General features: G+C 44.3%; 1 protein-coding gene and 1 long non-coding RNA gene across 4 annotated transcripts; one reads left to right on the top strand and one right to left on the bottom strand.

Annotated features, from left to right (window-relative positions):
• Positions 1 to 547: 547 nt before the first annotated feature.
• On the bottom strand, positions 548 to 21,885 carry csnk1db (casein kinase 1, delta b). Of its 3 annotated transcripts, none has more exons than XM_037755988.1 (10): positions 21,325 to 21,885; positions 16,210 to 16,320; positions 14,729 to 14,877; positions 13,011 to 13,239; positions 12,709 to 12,879; positions 12,415 to 12,563; positions 8,522 to 8,690; positions 7,972 to 8,111; positions 7,430 to 7,495; positions 548 to 2,166 (listed from the first exon to the last, which is right to left on the bottom strand). In XM_037755988.1, exons 1-9 carry the CDS (start codon positions 21,398 to 21,400, stop codon positions 7,445 to 7,447), a joined length of 1,245 nt encoding a protein of 414 aa, XP_037611916.1. In that variant the 5' UTR covers positions 21,401 to 21,885; the 3' UTR covers positions 548 to 2,166; positions 7,430 to 7,444. The 3 variants fall into 3 exon arrangements, with proteins under 3 accessions (XP_037611916.1, XP_037611917.1, XP_037611915.1); XM_037755989.1 differs by having other exon boundaries at positions 7,430 to 7,500; positions 21,325 to 21,883; XM_037755987.1 differs by lacking the exon at positions 7,430 to 7,495 and having other exon boundaries at positions 21,325 to 21,882.
• Positions 10,329 to 24,076, top strand: LOC119479960. The gene is made up of 3 exons (XR_005204785.1): positions 10,329 to 10,407; positions 17,860 to 17,863; positions 24,066 to 24,076. It is a non-coding gene; the product is annotated as an uncharacterized LOC119479960 (long non-coding RNA).
• Positions 24,077 to 24,984: the final 908 nt, after the last annotated feature.

The following is a 24,984-nucleotide window of genomic DNA, read 5'->3' as shown; positions in this document are numbered from 1 at the left end:
TATGGTTAGTCTCAGTCCAGTGCCTCGGTGTTGTATACTCCGCTGATGAATGTATGTCTGATGCTGACTTTCCTGCTGTGTAAAGGTCTGCTGTGCCACTGGGACCTGCTGTGTTGTTCAAGTTTAGTTTATTGATCACATACACATTGAGATGGCAGTGAGATTCTTTGTTCCTGTTTGTTACTCTCATCCTTGTATAACACAGGCATTTGACGCCTGTTCTTCCCAAATAAATATATTTTCTGTGGAGAAGTATGACTGACGTGTTTGTTCCATTCGGTATCAGATGCACATCCACGTGAAGCGTGGCAACTTTTAGACGCAGACCGCTTCCGCTAGAACTCCTGGAGAGATCGGTGTTGTTTGGAGACGGCAGGACCAGATCTCCCAGCTGCTGTGTATCTGGATACAATCTCATATGTGCAAGCGAAGGTATTCTACCTTTATGCACCCTTCAAAGCTCTCTTGTAGCACCCCCTTCTCGTCACTGAGATCACCTGAGTCCTTCACCACTTAGGCACCATTTAGTCAGAAAGACAAGAAAAGGTACAAGTAATTCATTTATTTACAGTTTAAGTACACAAATACAGTGGCAAATATAAATGTGAGAAAGTAAATCTTGCTGATCTGGTTTGCTTACATAATTCACTAGGTGTTGAGCGGCTGACCAAAGAGGTCAAGGGTCAAAATCCCAAACTAGAGAATGAGCAGCAGCAAGAATGAATCACAACAGGCCATTTCATTCTGAGACATGGCAGAGGTATTCATCAAAGCCAGACGTGTCAGACGAGTTGTGTTAATTAGAAAAGAACAGAACAGAACACTGCTGCTGTGAAGCCTGTGAAAGGATGGAGTTCAGTTTTCCTCTCAACAAAGCATCATTTCAATAATTGTTTAACAGATTCACAAAGAATGCGTTTTCAGTGCCGATGGCAATATTGCAGTTTGCCACGTAGGATCAGGATGACTGAACCTCTAATACCGAGAGCAGTAGCTGAGACAGCATGTCCCACTAAACGTCTCTGCCCACTGCTTTCTGTAAGAACTCCATGGCTCTGAGGGGGGGGGACGACTGGTGGGAGACTACTACATCTATGGCAGCCCACACCTGCGGCAGCTCAGTTCCTGGACCGAGCCTACAAGTCATGTTCAGACCCATCCCATCCCTACAGATGAGCACACATTTACACATCAATATTACAAGTAATTCACAGCTTCAAAATGATACAAATAAGAGAAATGAGACTGTTTATCTGTAGCAGTGAATGGACCCCTGGTGACTGTGTCACATGATGCCCTCGCCCCCGATATAAAGTGCACTTCTTTAGTACAGAACACTAGAAAGGGAGCCGGGCTCACTGGATGGTACACCAGAGCCTGGAGGTGAACAGACAGAACATCTCGCCGACTAACGGGTGAATACACGACCTCCTGCACCCGAGATACCAAAACAGATGTTTGGTACGTTCGTGGGTTTGACTAGCGCTCGAGCCTCACACAGCTGATGCTGAAGGCTCACCTCTAAAACATGCAAAGAAGTACTTTCTTTTTATTTTATACAAATGGCTATATAGTTACTGAAGAGAGCCATCAGTGGTGCTGATGACAACTAAAAACAGAACAAGTGACTGGTGGGAGGAGGGAATGAAAACGGAAAATACCAGTGAAAACATCACACCCCAAAAACTACCCATACCATATATATATATATATATATATATATATATATATATATAGTACAGTGTCCATGTTTGTCCTGGACTAAGCACCGCCCATTCACAATCTGGTGGTGGCAGCTCGTCTGGGGAGAGGGGGGGGGGGTCCTGAGGTCCGGCACTGTTTAATGTTCTGGAAGGTCAGACCAACACACAGAAAGAAAGAAAGAAAGAAAGAAAGAAAGAAAGAAAGAGAGAGAGAGAGAGAGAGAGAGAGAGAGAGAGAGAGAGAGAGAGAGAGAGAGAGAGAGAGAGAGAGAGAGAGAGAGAGAGAGCGAGAGCGCAGTGTGCAGCCTTCCAGTAGTAGCTGTAGTAGTGGTGGAAATGAATAGTAGCATTAGTATGTCAGATTGCTTCTGAGTGAACAGGGCTTGGTCCGCCAGGGTGCATTGTGGGGGGCTCATCGAGGAGCTAGAAGATGGAGACCAGCGGTCGGTACACCGGACACCATCTAGAGGAAACACAAGACAGGAAGCAGCAGGTCAGAACCAACAACGAGCCTCCACGTGTTCTACATCAAGCTTTCCATGCACGCTCTCTGCATCTGGACTAACATGTACGTACAGACTTCTCATTCATCTACAGTCTAAATGCATTTTCAAGCCACAACATCACCCTAAAAGCATATAATACTCCTGTTCAGCACATAAGATACATGATGTAGGGGTTGGAACCAGGGATGGCTGATCGGTGCTTAGAACAATATCCATATATTTTCTGGCTTTGGACAAGATTTTTCAACTTCTCTTAAATGACGTAGTAATTGTGCAGCGAAGGCATGAATCCATACCGTTTCATAGAAGAACATACTTTAATACTGGTGTGATGAAGGGAGCAAGCTCCCAGAGGGCTTACAGCATCAGGCAGCATCGTTACAAAGATGTATGAAATTAAAAAACTGAGTAAAAAGGTCAACGAGTATAATGATTGGTGGCAGAGCTTTGGAGCAGCCGCAGGCACGTGATATATGTGGATGATATGGTGCGTTAGTTAACAGCCGGTGACGTGCTAACCGCTCATACAACTCAGAAACCTCAGAGGCTTCTTCATTCCATCAGACGGGCAGATGCACGAAGGCATCTGATGAAGCCAATCACAGATACATTAATATGAACAACACAACCTAAAGTCATCTGGTCTGTACTATGACAATAATGAGGCTGTGAGGAACAATAACGGAAAAGGTGGGTTTGGATTTTGCTCATCTGAAAACTGACATGTCACAGGTGTGTTGGTCTCTGTTAGGGATGCACCGATACCACTTCTTTCAAACCGAGTACAAGTACTTACATTTGGGTACTCGCCGATACCGAGTACCGATACGAGTACTTCTCTGTGCCAAAAGACCCTCGTTAACAGCCAGCTGGAGGGTGTGAGCGACACACAGCAGGCTGGGGAGTCCCGCATACAAGGCGGTGCGCCTCTAGGCCGGCTTGGAAAGGCTCGGGGCGAAGGTAGCTCGCCGCCGTTGCTTTACAGCGCTTTACCTCGCCGCACCATGACAGGGCTCCCTGCTCCCGGTGCGACTGTCGACCGGGACGGAATGTCCTCAGTGCGCCCCAACCGTGTCGTGCCGCGGCCCACGTAAAAGGCGTCAGGGGTCTGGCAATGTCGGCAACCCACCCGACCTGTCTTGAAACACGGACCAAGGAGTCTAACGCACGCGCGAGTCAGAGGGTGCAAGCAAAACCCCGTGGTGCAATGAAAGTGAGGGCCGGCATGCGACGGCTGAGGTGGGATCCCGGCCCAGCGGGGTCGGGCAAACCACCGGCCCGTCTCGCCCGCACCGTCCAGGAGGTGGAGCGTGAGGACCCGAAAGATGGTGACGAGAGGTCAACGTCGTGCTGCCATAAAGTGGTATCGGTGCCGTTGTATCGGAGCCGTTTTGCGAGTAGGAGTACATGAGCACAGTATCGGACCCGATACTGATATCGGTATCGGTGCATCCCTAGTCTTTGTTATGGTTCCTCCTCTCCCTCTGTAGAGGTACTACACTCAGTAATGCAGCTGAATATTGGCTCTTTTTACTACAGGATCTGAGCAACCCGTAACCTGGAGCTTCCCATGATCTGAACCTGTAAGAACCTGTGAGGTCTAGGTTCAGCCCCGTTTTCCACTGTGTTTTACAAAGCAGTAGGTTTTGGTTCTATGTAAATGAAAAGGTTTGGTAGGTTTGGTAGGCTTGGTAGGCAGGTGTGCAGAGTGCAGTGCAATTGCAGGACAGACAACAATGAAACAGTGGCACCAACATAGATTTTCTTTTATATTTACATGCAAAGACTTTTAAATGTCAGACGTACCGATCCAGATTGCATTGTCTGATGTTTTTATGAATTCAATTTAAAGCCCCTTCCAGCCAGTGTTACTTTCTCAAACAGAGGATGGGGTTGTGGTTAACAGTCAGACGTTAATTTGTTAACCATGGCAACTTGATTACATCGTTTTTCTTCTTTCTGTCTCCTCCCGGCGAGGCGGCCGTCTGGCTGCTGCTGCACAGAGGAGACACACCGCTGCACGCCAGCCACAGCGCACCGCAGGACGGACAGCGGTGTTGCCGAGGTCCGCCGCTTGAAACGCAGTTTCAGGACATTTTGGAGGTGCACCGTCAACCGGTACCGACCACTCTCTCCTCAGCTCCAGCACCGACACCGCACTGTGATTCATTTACTTGTCTCTTGTTTTCTCTGGAGGTGAAAGTTGTGGCCAGCAAACCCCCAAAACGTCCCGAAACTGCATTACAAACAGCGGGCAACATGTCTGCAGGCAGCGTCTGAAATTAGCACCCGCCACCCATCAAATGCGGGTAAATTGATGGCAGTGGCGGGTGAAATCATCAGGACATCCGCCTCTTTGGGAGACAGGGAAAATGCTAGTGATGGGAATAGAGAATCATAGTTGTCCACTTTCTTGGCATCGCATGCCTCTGTGACTATCAATTCCTCTTATTGATGCTTACCAACAGTTATGCATGCACAATGACGCATACGCACGCTGTATCATGTTTCAGTTTGTTTTGGACCGGAGACAAAAAAGCGCTCAACAGCATGGCGCTACTAAACCTGAGGGGACGCACCCTATTTATACCTGATAATGAGACACTGTGAACAACAAATCTGTGTTGAAATCAGCAGGAGGAGAGTTAGTAACGTTAGCTGTTAGCAGCCTATAGCAGCACAGTCCTGACTGGTTAAATAACGGAGATACCAACGTTAACGGAGGTGCCATTGAGTTATTATTATGAGATGTTCACTGTCTGCTCAGCAAAATGACTAATGGGTTAAGGTAAATTGCAACGTTATAATGATGTGTTCAAATGTAATCTCGTAAAATGTAGTTTTTGGAGAGAAACTTGAATAAATCCAGTTGTTTGAAGGAGATGTTTTCACATCAATATAAAATAGATATTAGAGAGAGAATTATGACCTGTTAAACTTCATAACAACTTACCAAGAATTTGTTTAATCAAAGCAAATATTTAAATAATCAATTATTTGAATTGTGTTTTTATGCAAATAACCACTATAGATGTAGCTGTGGCTTCTGCTACTTTCCGTTAATTTACCTCCAGCAGGAGGAGACAGTCAGTGTGTTGTGTTGATTCTGCTGGTGGGATTCCGTCTAATCTACTGCGTTGATTGCACTCGTTCTCAGCAAACACACACACATGAAAATAAACTCACTAAACTAATGTGGAGGAAACTAAAAAAGGTAGGTAACGACACCTAATTAAGTTAGCTAGCTAACTAGAAAGACAAACTGACAGATAAACAGAACAGAGACTGTGGCCGGCGTGCGGCGGGGCGGCTCCTTGGTGCAGCAGCAGCCAGACGGCCGCCTCCCCTGGAGGAGACGGCGAAGAAGAGAGCGAGTGAGACAAAGTCAGTTTGTTGTGTTAATTCTTGTCTCATTTGTGGTCTGATTAACAGTAAATTCATCAAATTCAGTTCCATATAGCTGTTTTCCAAGCTATCGTAGCTGGTCTCATCTAAACTGGGATGAAAAACGTTACTGCTGACTTCGCACGCACGCACGCAGGCAGACACGCAGCTGACAACCTGGCAGCTAAACTAAATGATGCGGTGGAGACTGAAGTGGCTGCGTGTGTCCACGGCAACGCATGCAGCATCGTGGCAGCTAACTCACCCGGACTCTGTTGCCTGTTTGTGCATCAGGTTATCGTTGCAGCTTGGCGGCACTTCAACCTCAGCAGCCCTGTATGCAAGGCACTACCCCTGTTGGTTAATGTCACGTTGCCGTAAAGTGGTATCAGGTACGGTTGTATCCGAGTAGTTTTACGAGTATATGAGCACAGTATCGGACCCGGTACATCCCTATTTTTTGATTGTGTAGAAATGTATTTCTCTACACAGTTCTTGCACTTTTATTTAAATTTATATTATTATTATTATATTATTTACTTTGAAAATCTTATGAAGGAGTTGTCAATTTGCTGTTACACTTTCTTTATTCTCTTACTATTTTTGAAATCTACTTTACTTACAGTTCAACTTAATCGCTTTTAAATTTAATGCTAAATTTCAATGCAAAGCAAATTTTATGCAAAAAAGAGCTCCGGTGTTGGAATTAGAATCGGTATCTGAATCAGGACACAGGGAAGTGAAGGAGCTTTTTTTCCGCCTGGTCAGTGACAAAACTCAGGTTCATGAACTCGCACCCAAACGAGGAAAGTACAGAGGAAATAAAAGCAGAACCTGTGACGATGGCCACACCTCAAGTTACGGGTTGTTGTTCCTGTAGTGGAACGGGCCTAATTCAGCTGAGTATCTTTGTCGTGGTGGTCGTGTGTAGGTTTACTGCCATTGTTTTACCAGAACGTATCCATTGACACAGCAAGGAAACACTGGCTGTTCCTAACAAACACAGACTGCTTTTAGACGGACTCCCTTTCTCAACAACTGATAAAAGGTTTTCTCGAGCCATGACAAAGTTCAACGCTGACTTGCAAATGAGTAGCTTCACATCATGCAGGTGTTTAGTGTGGAAGACCAGGGAGCCAAAGAATCTGCAGGTGACTGCACCAAGCAAGGCGGGGGAGTGGTGGGGGGGTGTTTGTAGGTAGGTACATTCCTTTAGGATGCTATAGCTGTCGGCCTGCCATCACACCAACAGGGCAAGCAACAAGCCACAGGCACAGAGCTGATTAAAGGGGCATTACGTCAACCAGAGGAAGCAATAAGGGAGTTACATTCTTAGACTCTGCACTGCGATGCATTATCCATTCCAGTTCTCAGAGGAGCCTCCTGCTAAGAAAGTAGTCAGTATCTGACTGTTCAATGAGACTTAGGCTGGTACAGTGCAGCTATAATGTCATCAACAGCCAAGTGGATGTACTACTCGATGGCTGTGATGGTAGTGTGTAACTTGACATCAATAGCTGGTCGCTCAAGCTAAGTCTCATTCACAAACTGGATGCCCAGCTCACTGGTGACTGAGCATCTGCTGTGGTGTTCACACCTGATTCCAGGTCCAACTGCATGAACCGGTTAATGCTGCTGATCTAAGCTCATGCCCACCACATGTTTTCTTCTTGTGCCCCTTGTCTAGTTAGAGAATTCTCCTCAGATAAAATGGCAGACGTAGTCTGGAAGTGAATAAATGCTGGAACCAGGCCTGAACACAACACTCTGAGGCAGCCCAGTGTAGAACTGGAATTTGGACCCATGCATCCCCGGTGCTTTAGGGACAGGACTCACCCAGTGTTGCCGCCGTCACACAAGGACGTGGCGAGCGTCTACTTGGCGTGATGCTCGTAGGGAATACTATTCTGAGGTTGGGGGGAAGGGAGAGAGAAGGCCCAATATGTCAAGTCAGAACCCACATCCTGCAGCAACCACACAACTGGAGAGTACGGTCTGAATAGCAGCACCTCCCTCTAACAAGAAACACAAGGCTGGCGTGCTGGAACTAAGGAGTATCCAGACCTTCTTCTGCTGCCCTGGATCTCAGTTCTGTGTGAGGCACTCTCCAGTAATCAGACTAATGTCTAATGATCTTATGAAGTAGCAAGACACAGACCTCCATGAGGACAAAGTTAAATAAACTTTAAAATGTAATTCTAGCTGCTACTGGTTACTGTAAAGCTTCCTCCTCTGTATTCAGAAGAAGGCTTCTTCTTCAAGCCTGGGGTGAGGTGGAACTCTCTATGAGAAGTACAGATTCCTTCTTTCTGCTCATGCTAGTAGCTTAAGAGACACTGGAAGAAGAAAGCTAATGCATCTGCAGGGCTGTCTTGTACCTGTGAGGTGGACATGCGGGACGTGTCCTGCCGTCCCGTTAGATCTGAGGATGACACGTTGACGGGAGCGCCGCGGTGCAGTCGCATGCTGACCTTCCGTTCACGCTCCATACCGGACACTTGTCGAGGGGACGTGTTCGCTGGAGATCAGAGATCAAAAACCACCATCAGCAGGGAAAGATGATATGATGAGAGAATTCATCATATTCATGCATTCATAAATAATTCACTATTTGTATCATATTCCATACTAATTGCCTGACTATAGCTTTTGATTCAAATGCCTTAGTTTGTGTATTTTTTCACATCTTATTGTTTTATTAAAGAAAAGGAAAAAAACAGCATTATTGTTGTCAACTTCATATTTATATTAACGACATCTAAATAGTTAAATCTGCCAACATGAAACCCCCTACATATAACAGAATTCCATAATTTTACTGCTGACAGTCGACACAAAGTGAACACTGAACCGTTGAATTCTAGCCTTGACATCTTAAATTCATGAAACACTTCACTGATGACCAGGATCATGCTGGAGTGGACTGACCTGTGTGTGAGGTGGGTGTTAGCGGGGTGGCCGGCGCTCCCTCTTGGGTTCCTCGTGGTCGTCCTGATGCGGCGGGTATCCCTCTGGCCCCGGGGTTCCTGCCGTGCCTCAGCCTGTCCTCCCGGTCCCGGCGCTCTCTCTCTGCTTCCTCTGCTGCACGGTTGGCTCCCTGCGTACGATAATAAAGAAGCAACATAAAATAGGACTGTACAGCTGAGGCTGATGGGTAACCCACCTAAACACTCACTCTCCCACCTACCGCCACGCCAAGCTCTCTTCACAAATTTAACAAGTCCTTAAATATTGATCAGTCATTTTTCCAAATCCTCATGATGAACCACTCTTCACATCGGCATTAGAGATGTCCCAAACTCTTGACAACACTGGTGTTATCGATGACACTGGATGCTTTACAAGAACCCTCAATATCTGTAGAGCGCTTACTGTGATCTGTACCGTTGGATGGTTGTGTCTGGCTGCTCAGGTCGAGCTTTCGCTGCTGGGCTGCAGGTTTCCACCCGGCGATTACCTCATTAACGTTATGGTTCCTTATTAGCATTGGGTTTAAATCCCAAATATCGCCAAATTGTAGGGATGCACCGATTTATTGGCCCAACATTGATATCGGTACCTTGTTGACAGTGTCCGATGTTTATCTGTTGTATTACGGTGGCTTCACATCAGGAACGGATGCGCCTCGCTGGGTTAATCGTTGTGTGAGCCGAAGCCCGTCTGTTCACACCAGAAGCACATTTCTCCACACCGGTCAACCAACGACTCTGCTCCTCTGATGTTACACAGTCTCGGAGAAAGATCGGCATTGCTATGTTAGATGAAAAATTAAGCAGCAAAACAACGGCTTCCAAGATTTCTTTAAAACCATCACTGCAGTCTGGATGGGAACGAACATCATGTGTGCGCAACGTTTCACTAGAAGCCTGTCAGTCCAACGAGGGGCGACGCAACACCTGGTAGGTTACAATGGGAACATCCTCCAGGCCGTGCAGCTGTCCGTCCCCCGTACCGGGATCCGGTCCCGAGTGAGCAGCGTGCAGCAGTACGTCGGGGCTGCCGCATCGTAGATCCGCGGCTCCGCCGTGGGTCTGTCCAGCCTGGACAGCTGAGGCAGCGAGGCCTGAGGAAAATACTTGGGCGGCCATTAAAGCCAAGTAAAGTCTGTACGTAGGAAACACTGCTCATGTTTCTAATCGCTTTACATTTACATTTAATTTAGGTTTCACTAAACTAAGTTTTGTTGGGCTGTGTACTGAAACATTCTTCTCATTGAGTAGTTGTATAGCAACTAAAAAGGCTTTTGAAGTAAGAAAAGAGAAGTGAAAGAAGGTTGTTTCATAAATTTGTATGATTGAATTTGTGCTCATTCAACAACAGTGTAATGAAACGCTGAATGACTTTAAAACAGCTTTGTTTTTTGTATTCACAGCTTATTCCTAGGTTCACAGCTTGGTCCTAGTTTCACAACTTGGTCCTAGTTTCACAGCTCGGTCCTAGTTTCACAGCTCGGTCCTAGTTTTGTGAGCCAGACCCATTGCGCTGGACAGGTTCATTTGCATAAAAGGACTGTTCCCCGCCTTTTTATTTTGAAAGAGAAATGAGGAAACTCCAACACTCGGCCGACCAATCGTGTAATTTCATCACTCAGTCTCTAAGTCAGTCACTCCGTAGGGCTGGCCCTCTGCAGTCCAGACAAAAACATACTATATTACTACATATGGCTGTAGCCTTTGGATGACATTCTTGACCAGAACTAATAAGGATGTTTTTACATCAATAGACGAATCTGGCAACCGCTTTGTGTTCCGCCATCTAACGGCGCCGCCATCACTGCGGTGGCAAGTCGTAGTGACTCTACTGTCTGCTAACTGGTGAATGCGGTTTCCAGCTGAATGTGTCTGTGGTTGCTCGTAGTAACTTATATAAGAGGTTGGAGTAGATAATAGATAATGTGATGCCGACCCAATGAGGTTTACTTTGTGGTCATTAGGTTGCCCTAGGTAGAGCAACTAACTTTATATTTCACAATACTGCTACGGTGAGTTGACTGAGTTCATTTATTCTGTGGGACCACTGCAGCTCATAGACAGTGTCTCAGCCAGTGTCCGAAATTAAAAGTTTGACTCACCGGCTAAGGGGACTGTTAGATGAAAAAATCCACTGGCCAAAATAATAAAGTGCCTTTTTGTGTCACATTTACATTTGTTTCAGTACACTTCATTGAGATAATGCGATATTATGTTGAATACAAACTTAGAGAAGAGCCTAGAGCAATATTTAAAGCACAATAATTAAAATATATTGACAGTTAATCAATTCAAGCCTGAATACTAGGCTTGGGCGGTATCTATTCTGTATACCTTCCTGACATTTCACCGGGTAAAGGCTACCAGAGGTGGGACCAAGTCATTGTTTTGCAAGTCACAAGTAAGTCTCAAGTCTGTGCACTCAAGTCCCAACTCAGGAGTCCTAAACAAGCCATATGAGCTCTTCACCAAATGTAACGTCATCTAACAGCAGAGTAACTGGATCAAACTGGTGCTCAGTAACGTAACGTTAGTTCTTCATGGTTTTCTCCTGAAACTTGATTGGATGCTGTTGGATTGGTTCAAACTAAGTGGATCTGGGGAGTTAAGTGTAAGATAATCAAATGCAAGTCCCAATAACATTCACCGGAAATAAAGAGTCCAGAGTTCAATAAAAAAAAACACCTCTTTTCAGAGATTTAGCAATAAACAACAAAAGATAGAAATTCAGTTTGTTCGGTTCAGTTCCGTTTCCCCCCCCCCCCCGAGTGAATCCTCCTCTCAAACAAATCAATAAAGCATCTCTTAAAAAGTAAATAAACCCAACATCTCCGACGCTGTTGTTGCTCGCTTTGGGGTCTAACCATGGGCTAACCATGGGGCTAACCCCCTTCACTTTAAATCAGCAGGTGGAACTTGGCTTGTGTCTGAGGAGTTGTAGCATTTATTCACCGACTAGCAGCCTAAACTGTTCACACACTGTAAACATGCACTGCTACGTTCACAGCTGTAACCTTACTACCTGAATACTCTCTCTGTTGAACACACACTCGCTAACATTAAGCACACGGTGTGTGTGTGTGTGTGTGTGTGCGTGTCAAACTCCGACACAGAGAGCAGAGGACGGAAGCAGCGCGCCTTAACGTTAAATGTCACCAGAACATGGTAGAGACCCTCAGCGTAACCGAGCAGAGTTTTTGGTACAAATGTTTACCCGCCAGTGTGGCGGATAGCCTTCCGAGAGTTACTTGCCAAACGGAAAATCTACCTGCTTTGGCACTTGGCAGGTGTTAATTCCGGACCCTGGTCTCAGCCCACTAATGTTGTTTGCTAACGTTAGCTAAGCAGTGTTAACCTAGCTGATGTTACTTGTTTCACCATGTCAGGCTAACGTCTGGCAGCTGAGAACTGCTCAGGTTCTACCTGAACTCCTAGATATCGTTGTCATCAGTAATGTTACATAGAATGTAAAAGTAGAAAATTGTACACTTGATAGGACAGCTTCCATTCAAAGGTGGGCGTATTGTCGGGAGACGCCACCGCAGTAATGGAGACTTGTTTACTTCGGGTAGTATTTTTTCTTTACATCAGCCTAACTACACAGACCACCCCCTCGGATTGAATGCTGTTTCAAAGGCTTTTCAACCATTACAAAAACCCTGAGGGGAAATGTAAATGACATGGAATCTATCAAATGCAAAAATATAGGCAAAATCATTTCAATCCAAAATATCATTTTGCCTTTTAATCTGAAATAAAATAACAAGGTAATAAAAACAGGTATCTACAAACAGTATGTACAGTTTAAGTATATATTGTAGCTGAAGTTTAGACATTATGATTAGTACTCACAAACTTAAGCATGTTCCAGTCAAATACATAGTCATAAGAGAAGCCTTGTCTGTGGAACAGGTTCCTGAAGAGCTGTCGTAGGTAGGAGTAGTCCGGCTTGTCATCGAAGCGCAGGGAGCGACAAAAGTTCAGGTAGGTTGCAAACTCAGCTGTGACAGAGAGGGAGAAAACATTTCTCAGCTGATGGGAGGGACAGACTTTTCTTGATTATTATCTGTAAATATTAAATGAGGAATCTTTTTTAGAATAATTTAAATTGAAGAAAGCTTAAGTTAAGTATAAGTTGAGACTCACAGGGGTATCCCTTGCAAAGCACCTCAATGGGGGTGGACATTTTCTTCTCACTGATCCGTTCATACTTCTGCCTCTTAGTAGCAGCCTTAAGGCCTTGCCACGGCAACGAGCCCAGATTAAAATACATGAGAACATAGCCCAAGGACTCCAGGTCATCGCGCCTCGACTGCTCTGTAGAGGAAGAGAAGAAAAAGGGTCATTGCTGCACATTACTGCAGAATACAACTTGAAAGTCACGGTTTAAGAAATGCAGTATTGTGTTCACGTCAAACAGGCTTATTCAGTGTGTTTGTTTTTTTTACCAATCCCCAGATGTGTGTTGATTGAGGCGTAGCGTGCAGTGCCAGTCAGGTTCTTGTTCTCGCGGTAGGGGATGTGCTGGTGTGTGCGAGCGTCACGATATTTTTTAGCCAGGCCAAAGTCGATAATGTAGACCAGGTTGCCCTTTTTGCCCAGTCCCATCAGGAAGTTATCAGGCTTCACATCTCTATGGATGAAGTTCTTGGAGTGAATGTACTCAATGCGACTGATCTGTAGTGGAGAAGAACAAAATAATTAGGTCACTACAGCATGTTAATATGAGGGCATTCGGCAAGCACCGGCTTAACAGCTGCACACTCACATCTGTCTGACATCTCCTTCTGTACACCACAGTCAAGTCACATTTTTGGGGAGGACAAGGGCAGATTAATGAGACTATACTTGATGACCATGATGTAAACCAGAGCAAACTAGGGATGCTAATTTTGATTGTTTTTCCTGACCCTCATTAACTGATCATTAACCGTTAACCGACAAAATTAGTGCTTTGCATGCAGGGGTACTGTGGTTGAAGTGCCTAACAAGCCGCCCAGCTGCAACAATAACCGACACACAAACAGCTTAAATCCATCATTTATCACCAGCTGCAGTATATGTGCAAAACAGGCAACGGAGTCCCCCGTTCACCCGTCTCGCCCAGGAGAGCTGACAGCCACGATGCTGCATGCATTCCTCCTCAGACCCAAGCCAAGTTCACATGTCTTACCAGCGACCTGCTGATTAAAGTGAGGGGGGTTAGCCCTAAAGTTAGCAACAAAACTGACTTAGACTCACTTAAGGTGGGCTGACCCTTAAGGTGGACCAGCTATTCTAATTTTGGTGACAAGCTGCTCCTCAGCTTTTTTTTAAAATATATTTCTTTTAAATGTTTAGCTGGTTGCATTAAAAAAAATCGGTCTAATTCTCATTGTTGGTTAATTATTAAAAATCCCTAGATCAAACCATTTGCCTTTATAATTATAGATGTGTTTCAATCATTTTGTTTTAATAAACAGCGCTTAAGGTTTTGGGGCGGCTGTGGCTCAGGAGATAGAGCAGATCATCCACTAATCGGACGATCGGCGGGTCGATCCCTGGCTCCTCCTGTCCTCATGTTTGAGTGTCTTACGGCAAGATACTGAACCCCAGACTGCTCCTGATGGGCAGGCCAACGCCTTGAATGGAAGCTCATCTGTGTGTGAGTGTGTAAATGAGAGGCCAACTGTAAAGCGCTTTGTCCATTAAGGTAGAAAAGCTCTATTTAAGTGCAGTCCTTCTACCATTATTTAGAGAACAACCACAGATGCAAAGATTTCTGAGCGGGCTACTCCCTGAAATACATTCAAGGAACCACTTTCTGTGGGAAAATCTCAATAATGGAAAATGCATCGATCTACTCTGATTCACCTATAGCTGTCTGAGCTGCACAATTTTCTTCTCGCAAAATTGATATAATAGAAAAAGATCTAAAAATACTAGTAGCAAGTGAACTGCACATGTCTCAATGAGGTGCCTATATAAACACAGAAGCCCTTTCTGCTCTCATTTCTAGCTGCTCTGGATTAGTGGAAGAACGTGTGATACAATCTGAGAGGATGATGTGGGATGTGTGTATGCAGGGGTCAGAAGGTGTGTGGGTGTGTGGGGGTGTGTGTGTGTGTGTGTGTGTGTGTGTGTGTGTGTGTGTGAGTGTGAGAGTGAATTAGGTAGGCAGTCTCACCATCTGATCAGCGAGCAGGAGGACTGTCTTGAGGCTGAACTTGCGGGAGCAAAAGTTGAAGAGATCCTCCAGGCTGGGCCCCAGCAGCTCCATCACCATCACATTGTAGTCACCTTCTGCTCCACACCACTTTATTGTTGGAATGCCCACTGCAAAGACACGAGAGTAAACAACGATGGTAAATGTAGTCTAGGGAACACCTCCTTCTGATGATGTATTTCACATTTGAAGAGGTGTAACTCCAGTGACTATTCTTTCTTCGCAGTCTACACTATTACTATTTTCTATCCCACTCCTATTATTCAGGGTGGCAGGGGGCAAGCATGCTGCGCTTTACTGCAATGTTCACACTACGAGCGACAAAAGCATCAAAACGGCCTTGTTACATTGTTGGCGAGTCGTTTAGGGCTGAAAAACACACGATTGGTTGACGCTTCACTGTGTCATTGGTGCGCTGAGAAAAAGTTGAGACCAGCTCAACTTTATTTGTAGCGCATCACGCAGCAACAAGTGTTGGGCGTCAGTTTGCAGCTTCATATCACCGGTTTCCATTGGAGATGGCTAGTAGCCTGTTGCTGTGTTGACCGTAGTGTGAACACAGCATTAGGCGACAGTACTAGCAATCGAGCCACCATTCCATTCCACTCTATATTATGATTTGAAATTTATATGAATTTGTCCAATTCATTTTGGTTGCCTTAAATAGGGAGATTACACGGAAAAAAGGGGTAAAATTCAAGTTACAGTTTACCCAACTACCTAAACTATCTTTCGTTTCACCCTCAGCTGTTGATACACTCTAGTGACTCCCTAAACAACCGTAAGGATTAATACATAGGATTACATCATTTCCAGTTGTGTGTCTTTACCCACGGGTGTGGCTTCAGGATCTGAATAGATTTAAAGCTATGAGCTGATTCAGTGGCCCTGTTCAGACATGGTATTAACATGCGTCCTCAGTGATCCGATCACAAGTGGACAGCTTCAAGTACAGGTGTGAACACACTCAAGATGCATTGAGATCAGGTCTTTCAGACCCCTTTCAGAGGTGGTCTGGGTCACATGTGACCACAATCTTTTAGCAGTGTGTAGTGAATGTGTCCTGGGCCACATTAAGGACCGCCTACTCATCTGATGTCCCACTGGGACCCGCGGGATCACTGAGCTCCTCGGGTGAAAAGACAGGTAGACACGAGCGCTTGTCTGCCTTGCAGCATGGAAACGGCCTCTGTGCTCTACTGTATCCTGTCGGTACAACTGTATTTTATTAAAATATATCTTATCTATAGGCTACAGATATAGATATGGTGGGGGCAAGAAATAAAGATAACGTAACTTATATGAAAAGAGGTGTAAATAAATCTTAGGGACAGAGAGAGAGGGGTTGATGAGGAGATGGAAACTGAGCACACTAGGTCTGAGATGGAGAACAGAAGTCCAATGAGAAATGAGGATCCCAGTATTGTAAGCTGATATCTCACCTCCTCCTTGCATCATCTTGTAGATCTTGCTCTCGATGTGGAGCTGGGGGTGTTTGGTCTTCACACATTCCAACTTGATCGCAACTTCTTCACCCACGGAAATATCTGTGCCTGGAAAAGGACAAATGTTAATACACATGGCAGGTCTCCAGACTATAAGCACACGTGTGAGACGTACCACACTACAGACCATTTCACAGTTATAAACGTAAAGATTCCAAATGTGTCCCAGTTTTTTTCCTGTTGCAGTGTATGTTCATATAATATACCTGAACTATTGCATTAGCAATAAGCCATGTGACAACATGATTAATATATTATGTGTGTTTATAACCAGACTGATGGAACCTAATGTCTGACAGGCCGTGTTCAATTTACTGCTGAGCCGAGGCCAGCAACATGAAGGACATCACATTTCAGGAGAGGTGGGAAGAGGCGCACGTTGTGTTTATTTACTACAAAGTTAGTGTGTTTTTTGTGGAGATGAGACGAGACATAGCAGAGATAGTCTCAAAGAAAACTAAAACTATGCACAATGTGTCAGTTGTCCTGATAACTGATTGTGGTGCATCTTCACTCATTTATTTCATGTTAATTGGCAGTTGGCAAACAAGCTTAGAGGACCATTACTGCCACATAGTGGACTGGAGGTGCTACACTCTCCTTCATGGGCTCTCTCTCATGCCTGGTTTATACTCCTGCTGCTGTGCAGGCACCTCTCACACACAACAGCTATACATAGTACTGCGGCAGATTGGATGTAGCATGAAATATCTTTTTGATTTGGACCCGTGGTTTTCAAATCCTTTGTCAGGTGGTCTTTGATTTATTTGATAAACGTGATTCAATAGTTGCATAAAATTTGGCCCAACACAATTCCATGGCTGGAAAAACAATTATGAGTTGGATGATGAGGAGGAGCTGTTGTAACAGTTGTTGTAACAGATGTGAGGTACTTGTCTGTAAATCCCACCTCCCGGCTCTGATGTCCATTCACAAACTATTGCAGCGTGCCTGGCACGTAGACACGTTTTTCAGGAGGTGCACGGCCAGGGTCTGAAAGCTGCTACAGTGGCAAGGAGTGAATAAAGTTAATTTCAGACCCTATGCATGGCGCATCTCTCCAGCTCTCTGCGAGCTCTACAAACCATCTCTGCGCAAGCTTTTCTGCACAAGTATAAATTAGGCATCAGTCGCATTATGTTCCACTTGGGAGCGGCTGGTGAGTCAAGTGCGACACCTAGTGGTACATTTTGGTATACCGGTCTGGTGCTGGTTTAGGCTGGCATTGCCACACCTCTCTCCACAGTGCTGGGTCAGCACTATAGAAAGGTCTGGTAATACCCAGTATCATTCTGGTATGGGGAAAAAATGCTCTGGCTAGTTTGAATTACTTTAAACCAATAACGATTGTCTTGGGCGGAGCTAAACACAGGATGCAGTGTCGGTCTGTATTTGAGGACCATCTTTTCCACATCCATTCTGACAGCTTACGTTATCTAAAGAAAACAAAGTGTTTTTTCTTTTCTTTTTTGGTACTAGTAACTTCTGGGTGCATGTGCTGTGCCAAACTAGGGATGCTAATTTTGAATTTTGTTTCTAACCGATAACCGACCTTCGTTAACCGATTATTAACCGTTAACTGACCAGATTAGTGCGGTGCTATTTTTAGTGGCTAACAAGCCGCTCAGCTGCAACGATAAGCTGATGCACAAACAGGTTAAATCCATCATTTATCACCAGCTGCAGTGTATGAGCACAACAGACAACTGAGTCCCCAGTTCACCAGACCGTTCGGACGCTGCGTGTATTGTCCCCGTATGACCGACAGACCTTGTGTGTGTGGCGGCGGTGAGTGTGGGGTTGTCGGTGGTGTTACAGCTGTGAACGTAGCAGTGCAGTGTGAGAACGGTTTATTTTAGGGTTGACCCATAAATCGTATTTTCATATTCATCGCGATATGAACACATCGCAAAAGGCTGTCTGAAATGCGATGAATAAGAAAAATCATTATATTTAAGGATGGTTAACAAAACCCGTTATTAAACGAGCTCCGGGGCTAAAGCTGCATCCTCTCCCTCCTGCTCTGTGTCGGAGCTCTACGCGCTACACGCACGCACACGCACGCACACGCACGCACACGCACGCACACGCACACGCACACGCACACACAGCTGATCAGAGAGGCCGCAATGGAGACAGACAAGTGAACTATGACAACTATGCTCGTTACTGAAAGTACATGCAATAAAACTTTGCAAGTGTAAAGCCAAGATACATTATCATTACACTTGTTCAACAAGCAAAACACAATGAAACGGTTAAACATGGAGGAAAGCGGCGTTTCAATCTGCTCTATCTGCAGTCTCTCATCTACCGCCGTTATGTTTACACAAACACAGCGCGTTAGCTCGGCGGCTAACAGCGAATTGTAAACACGTGTAAGTTATTTAGTTGCGTTGTGAATGACTTTAGTTCCCTCTAGTAAGCCATGTTTCAGTGTATGTGTCATGTTTAGTTTGTCATGTATCTTACAGGAGAAAGGACTGATGTCTGTGTTCTTCAGTCTTCATAAACTTCACTCAGTATTTTGATGTCAGGAATATGATTTATTTGATTAATATTCTAGATTGTTTCCAGTGAGATATCAATGAGTTTATATGGTGACGTTGCTGTTATTAACATTACGGTTGCTGCTCTATAAACAACATTTAGCCTCGTTATATTTAAATATATGTATAGCTAATATGCTCACTTCAATATTTTTTTATTTATCGCAAGTTATATCGTCATCGCAATTTTGAACAATGTTATCGCAGATTTTCCTCTTATCGTGCTGGCCTAGTTTATTTGTCGGTGTATAAATGCTACAACTCCTCAGACCCAAGCCAAGTTCCTGTGTCTGCAACACCTGCTCAGACTCACCTAATGCCAGGATCACACTACACGATATTTTTGATGGTTACGATGGTCACTATGTCAGAATAGACGATTGAGAGTTATAAATTATTGTCGTGACTTGGCCGCGACACATGACAGACTACACGTCGGTCCCCTGTTCCGACAATACGCACTCTCCCGGCACCGCCGTCTTAATATACGGGCTTCCCGGCGCTGAAGCCCCCCGGGCCTGACCAAGTAAAGGGGCCCACGAGGCTACAGGGGAAAACGATAAAAATATAAATCACAGGGAGAAGCTAAAACAGGCGCGCAACGGGATCCTCCATGCGCAAAGACGCCGACAAAACCTAGATTGAATATCCTACTTCGAGGTCCATCAGCAGTTGCTCTGGGAAGGTCCGATGATATCATTCGGCATAATAAGTATCCATGTGCTTCTGTTTACAGCTGTGCGCCTCTGTGCTCAGCCAGTCGAATTCACAGCCATGACAGAACACGTTGTAGAAAGCAAAAAAAAAAATTAAACATGCTAGACTTTCTATCGGGACGTTGTGAGGCGTCCCAGATGCGGTGTCGGTTGTCGTATACTATGACACACTACATGAGATAAAACGATCGATTGTCGCACACGACACTTTATTGTTCCCGATCCGAGTCGACACCCTACGACGGCCGTGTCGGTCTATGATCGGGCTGACATCGTGTAGTCTGAACTGGCCATAAGGTGGGCTGTTAAGGTGGACCAGCTATTCTCCCTTTAAGTGACAAGCCACTCCTCTGAGTTTTACTCAACTTTTTAGCTATTTTTTAAAAAATATTTCTTTTAACTGTTTAACCGATAGCATTAATCGGTTCAAATTCCTAATGTTAATTATTAACATCCCTATGCCAAACATGGTAGGCTTGAGGGACAGAGCCCAAGTTCTTGGTTCTGTTACAGTACAGTAACTGAAGAAATCCAAGTTTAGGTCAAAAACAGAAACATGTCAACATCTAGACACCATTTTACAGGCTCTGTGACCAAGCATAAAAGAAGTCAACTCCTCCATCATCTAGTTATGACATGGAAAGATTAAACTAACGCTTGTAAATAACTATTTTCTGAGAACTTTCCTAAGTCTGCATATCAAAGGCTGATTTGCCTGAGAGCTAACTGATGCCTTAATCAACTGGAAAAAACAGTAGGCCCAGTGGTTAGGTGATCAAAAACCAGTATGCCCAGTGGTTAGGTGATCAAAAACCAGTACGCCCAGTGGTTAGCTGATCAAAAACCAGTAGACCCAGTGGTTAGCTGATCAAAAACCAGTAGGCCCAGTGGTTAGGTGATCAAAAACAAGTAGGCCCAGTGGTTAGTTAATCAAAAACCAGTAGGCCCAGTGGTTAGGTGATCAAAAACAAAGTCACATGACTACTCAAAAGTGAATCCCTGTCATACATACAGTACCGTGGGTGATAGAAACTAAAAGGAGCCTTGAAACCTGAAAGAAGTGGTGGTTTGGGTTCTGGTAGAGACACTGTCTGTTTAGCAGATCTGATAGTAGTCTGTTGTTAGCTGCTGTCATCCTCACAGCTGAGAGACAAGCTAGTGTAACGTTACACTTCAAATGGAGCTTAAGTCTCCTCCACTACAGATACAGGTTACTGTATGGGTTCACATATCTGGAACGTTAGTGGACGACGGTGTAACGTTAGCGGCCAGAACATCAGGCCACGTCGGGATCTCCGTGGTGCTGGTTCAGCGGTGATGTGGTGATGGCTCAGTGTCTCGACTGATCATAAGACCGTGAAGCTAACGTCACGTTAAAACAACTGCAATGTCGGCTGGATCTGCTTAAACCAGCTCAGCTCTCAGTGAGCTGTTACTGTTACACACCGTCATGTAACCACTGTATGTTTGTACAGCAGCAGTTGAAGTAGCTAGCTGTCTCACCTGTCTTTTCTATCATACCTGCAATGCCACAAATCGGTCCAGGTGACGTTATTTCAACCCACATCGCCTTGTTCTATCAGTCCTGTAGCTAGCTAGTGAACTGGGCTCAACAGAGGTAATGGTTAACGTTGAGGATCAGTAACTAGCTAACTGAGGTTAATATGAACCTAATGCTATCTGGAATAATACATGTTTTAACAGTAACATAATAATCCAGAAGAGGTCATAACGGGGGACATTTGGTTGGTGAAAGTGAGGACAAGTTGAAGACAAACTGTACTCACCTAAATAGATGTCCCCGAAAGATCCACTTCCGATCTTCCTGCCCAGTCTGTATCTGTTCCCCACTCTCAGCTCCATGTCGCCGTTAGCAGCCGTTAGTTTTACCGTGTGTTGCTTCGTGTCTCTACCTGCTAGTTTAACGCTGCGGATCCGTAATGTTCAGCTTTGGACCTCTTGTTTACGTCCCTCGGCAGATTCCAGCTCTCTTGACTGCTTTACAACCTCCTTAGTTCACATTCCCCCGCCCCCCCCACAGTCCCACTTCCTCCTGGAACAACGAACATTTCACCATCCCTTTTCTATCTTTGCCAGGAACGCAGGCCGATAATATCGATGTCGTCCGATAGTGTGAAGCGCCTAGTTTATGTTCTCCGTATTTTGGGGGTCATTATTGCCCCAAAACAGACGGATGGAGACGGATTTAGCTGATAGACTTAACTCCTAATCGAACGCAGCTTCACTCCACTGGCGGATCTTTTCTTCCACCGTCAAAGCTGCTGCTCGCTGCTGACGTCACTTCCCCTAGCAACTACAGGCAGAACAGCACAGCACAACACAGCACCATGAACAGCACCATGTACAGCACCATTAACAGCACAGCACAGCACCATTAACAGCACCATTGAACAACACCATGAACAACACCATGAACAGCACCATGTACAGCACCATGAACAACACCATGAACAGCACCATGAACAGCATAGCACAGCACCATTAACAGAACCATTGAACAACACCATGAACAGCACCATGAACGAGGTCACCTGGATCTGTTGTGACCACATGATTCACGGTTATTGAAGAAGAGTTGGGCCACTGCACATTAGAATACATCAATGCCTAACATCATGGCTGCTAAAGCTTAACACAATGCATCAGGAATTTACTGCTCGGTGGATTATACGTTGTATTTTACACATTGAGGCTGTTGGCTTCAGCAGTACAATGCCAACGAATTAATGAAAAAACATTAATAGGCTACCAAGTTAATACAAGCAGGTTGTATTTGTGACTGATTGTTTAATTATCCAGGCATAATAAAATATTAATGTTATCCATTGTAAAGAATAATGCATCACCCTGAAGGGGATTCTTTCACAACAATGACCGGCTCGCTGTACATTATCCCGCTTATTGCACGGCTACTTACTGAATAAATCAATATTTCAACACAAAAACGGTACGCCATAGTCCGACAGCAGAGCTGCGCCCATAGCAATGGTCTGTTATACATAGCAACGGTCTGTTATACGTAGCAACGGTCTGTTATACGTAGCAACGGTCTGTTATACATAGCAACAGTCTGTTATAGAGAAATTACAGACTGCAGAACGCCGTGATTCAGAATCGAGTATTCAACACAGCCGTGTAATAATAGCTACAGTATGTAAAGCATAATATGGCAACACATACATAAACAGCGCCAGACACACACCCAGCCTTACATGAGTGATCACAGACTGATCACAGAAGAATGAAACCTATACAGGCCCACAGGATGCATATGCACGTTTGGACCATGCCTGAGCTCAGATTAATACAACAAGTGTGTGGTTTTGCACATATTGTCATATTGTAATGGAAACAGGAGTTACTGAGCAGTAAGCAAGTGTCGTCTATAGTGCAAGAATTGAAAAAAACAACGTCCGCGTCTTCAACTGTGCCACAAATTCCTTTTGTAGCCTATTGTAAATAAGTAGACATGTGGCAAAAAACGGCTCTCTGCTTTTCATATGAGATTGTGTTTACAAAAACAACTGACCCCCATTCCTATGAATGGAAATCGATGTGCTGTTGGCCAGACCAGTTTTGATTGAGATGAGACAGGTATATCTTGTGTGTTGTTACAGCGTTTATAATCCACAGCATTCACACACACATTGTCCCTAACACTAATGACACTGTATTCAATTATGGTGAAAAACCATGTAAAACTCAGTGTTGGTTGTTGGGTTTATTACACAACTCCAGCACTAGAATGGGAAATAATCATTCAGCATCACAGTATCAGGTCAGAATTTAGCATCTAGTATTTACCAAACGTATTTACATAATACATATAATACATGATAGACTTGTTATTATTAATTCAGTATGATAGATGATTAGGTAGCCTATAACAATGAGAGATGTGTTATAGGTAGCTGAAACATTGTTTTTAAAGTGCCATCACCTTGTCATTTCCTTTTTCTATGCTTGAATTCTGTTTAGATTCACATATAAAGTCAGAGGAAGAGACAGACAGACAGACAGACAGACAGACAGACAGAGGAGGTCCTACTCATATCCAAGTTAGGGCAGCTCCAGCTCCCGAGCCACACCCACTGATCTGAGTGGAGAATTTTCTGATTGGCTGCATGTAGACCGGCCTCGCAGGATTTTTCTCATTGGTTGCCTGCGGGCCAGTCAACACAGCACTGAGGCAGCTCACATGGCAGACCTGTTGTTCTACAGATTGGGTAACCGGCCTGCACGTGTAGACTAATGCTCTGCATGTAGTCTGTACTCTGCCTTCACATGCTGTAGGAATAATAACTTCACAGTTTAAGACAACCTCATAGAAAGGATTTAAATCCAGGGATATAGTTCCTGGTGATCATCTTTAGACTTTGACATCTTTGTTGAAATACTCTCTGTACCTGTCAGTTGGAGAAATATAATTTAGTTTAAACAGCAAACATTACAGTGTTCATACAGTGTAAATACAGACGTTACAGATGTGTTTGTAGCCCTATGATAGACTAGTGACTTGTTCGTGGAGTGTCCTGTTTCCTTCCCATATATCCTGTCATAGGCTCCAGCTGGTTGTAGTATTTACCTGGTGTAAGCTGGAGTGGAGTGCTTTCAGTAATGGAGATCATATTACTGAGGCTACACATTATTCTGATTGTTGATGAACAGAATCTGGCTCTCTTGGTGAGGTGTTTAATGTGGAGACTTTGAGTAAAGACTGATCCAGGAACAAAATACATGCTGACTTTCCAGTAACTTTGGATTTTAAAACCAGTGAAGACTTTAGGACAGAGTGTACTCTGTGCTGGTTGGGGAGCTGCCAGAGTTGAGGAGGTTTAATCCAGTCATTATAGGGTTACTGTTCTCTATCCCTGCATCAAAACAATATCCAGACATGTGCCAACAGAACACACAGGATTCTGCTCTCATCACACGCGGGTGGCTGGCATACAGCATAAGACTTTTTTTTAACTTCAAATATTAGGCATGAACATTATTGTATTGAATTGTGTTGTTCTTACTTTTAGATTTCCAAAAATATGTGTGGTCTTTTAGATTATGTATTGGATTCTGAATGTGTTCCCCAATTTGTTTTATTAGTGTCGAAAATTGTCAAATTCATTACATTTTGTATAATTATTTTTAATCAGCTGATACTATTTTCAATGTGTTCCATTGAGATTTTTATGATTTATCACTAATAAAGCCTTTTTATTGTCACAATTTTGAATGTCACCAAATTATATAGTGTCACAGGATGAACCACTCCACACCAGGATTTGTCAATCTAAAAACATATATTGTGCATTTAAAGGTAGGGTTACTAAAGATTTTAGATTTTTTTTGTCATATTAGTTTAAATTTCCTTTACATCCCAACAGTAATAAATAAATCAATGCTCTGACAAAAAAGGTAACTGTGGCTGT

The sequence above is a fragment of the Sebastes umbrosus genome, chromosome 20 (genome assembly GCF_015220745.1).
Source record: "Sebastes umbrosus isolate fSebUmb1 chromosome 20, fSebUmb1.pri, whole genome shotgun sequence".
Classification (NCBI taxonomy): Eukaryota; Metazoa; Chordata; class Actinopteri; order Perciformes; family Sebastidae; genus Sebastes; species Sebastes umbrosus.
Note: the sequence above shows the minus strand (reverse complement) of the source record. Positions and strands in the feature narration are given on the sequence as shown.

What these genes read in the sequence shown, in the direction of transcription:
- csnk1db (XM_037755988.1), bottom strand. Translation starts at nt 21,400, where the DNA reads ATGGAGCTGAGAGTGGGGAACAGATACAGACTGGGCAGGAAGATCGGA. An exon ending in GCTTTGCAAGGGATACCCCT is followed by an intron (nt 12,564 to 12,708) that starts GTGAGTCTCAAC and finishes TCTCTGTCACAG; the next exon opens with CTGAGTTTGCAACCTACCTG. An exon ending in AACACCCACCTCACACACAG is followed by an intron (nt 8,112 to 8,521) that starts GTCAGTCCACTC and finishes TCTGATCTCCAG; the next exon opens with CGAACACGTCCCCTCGACAA.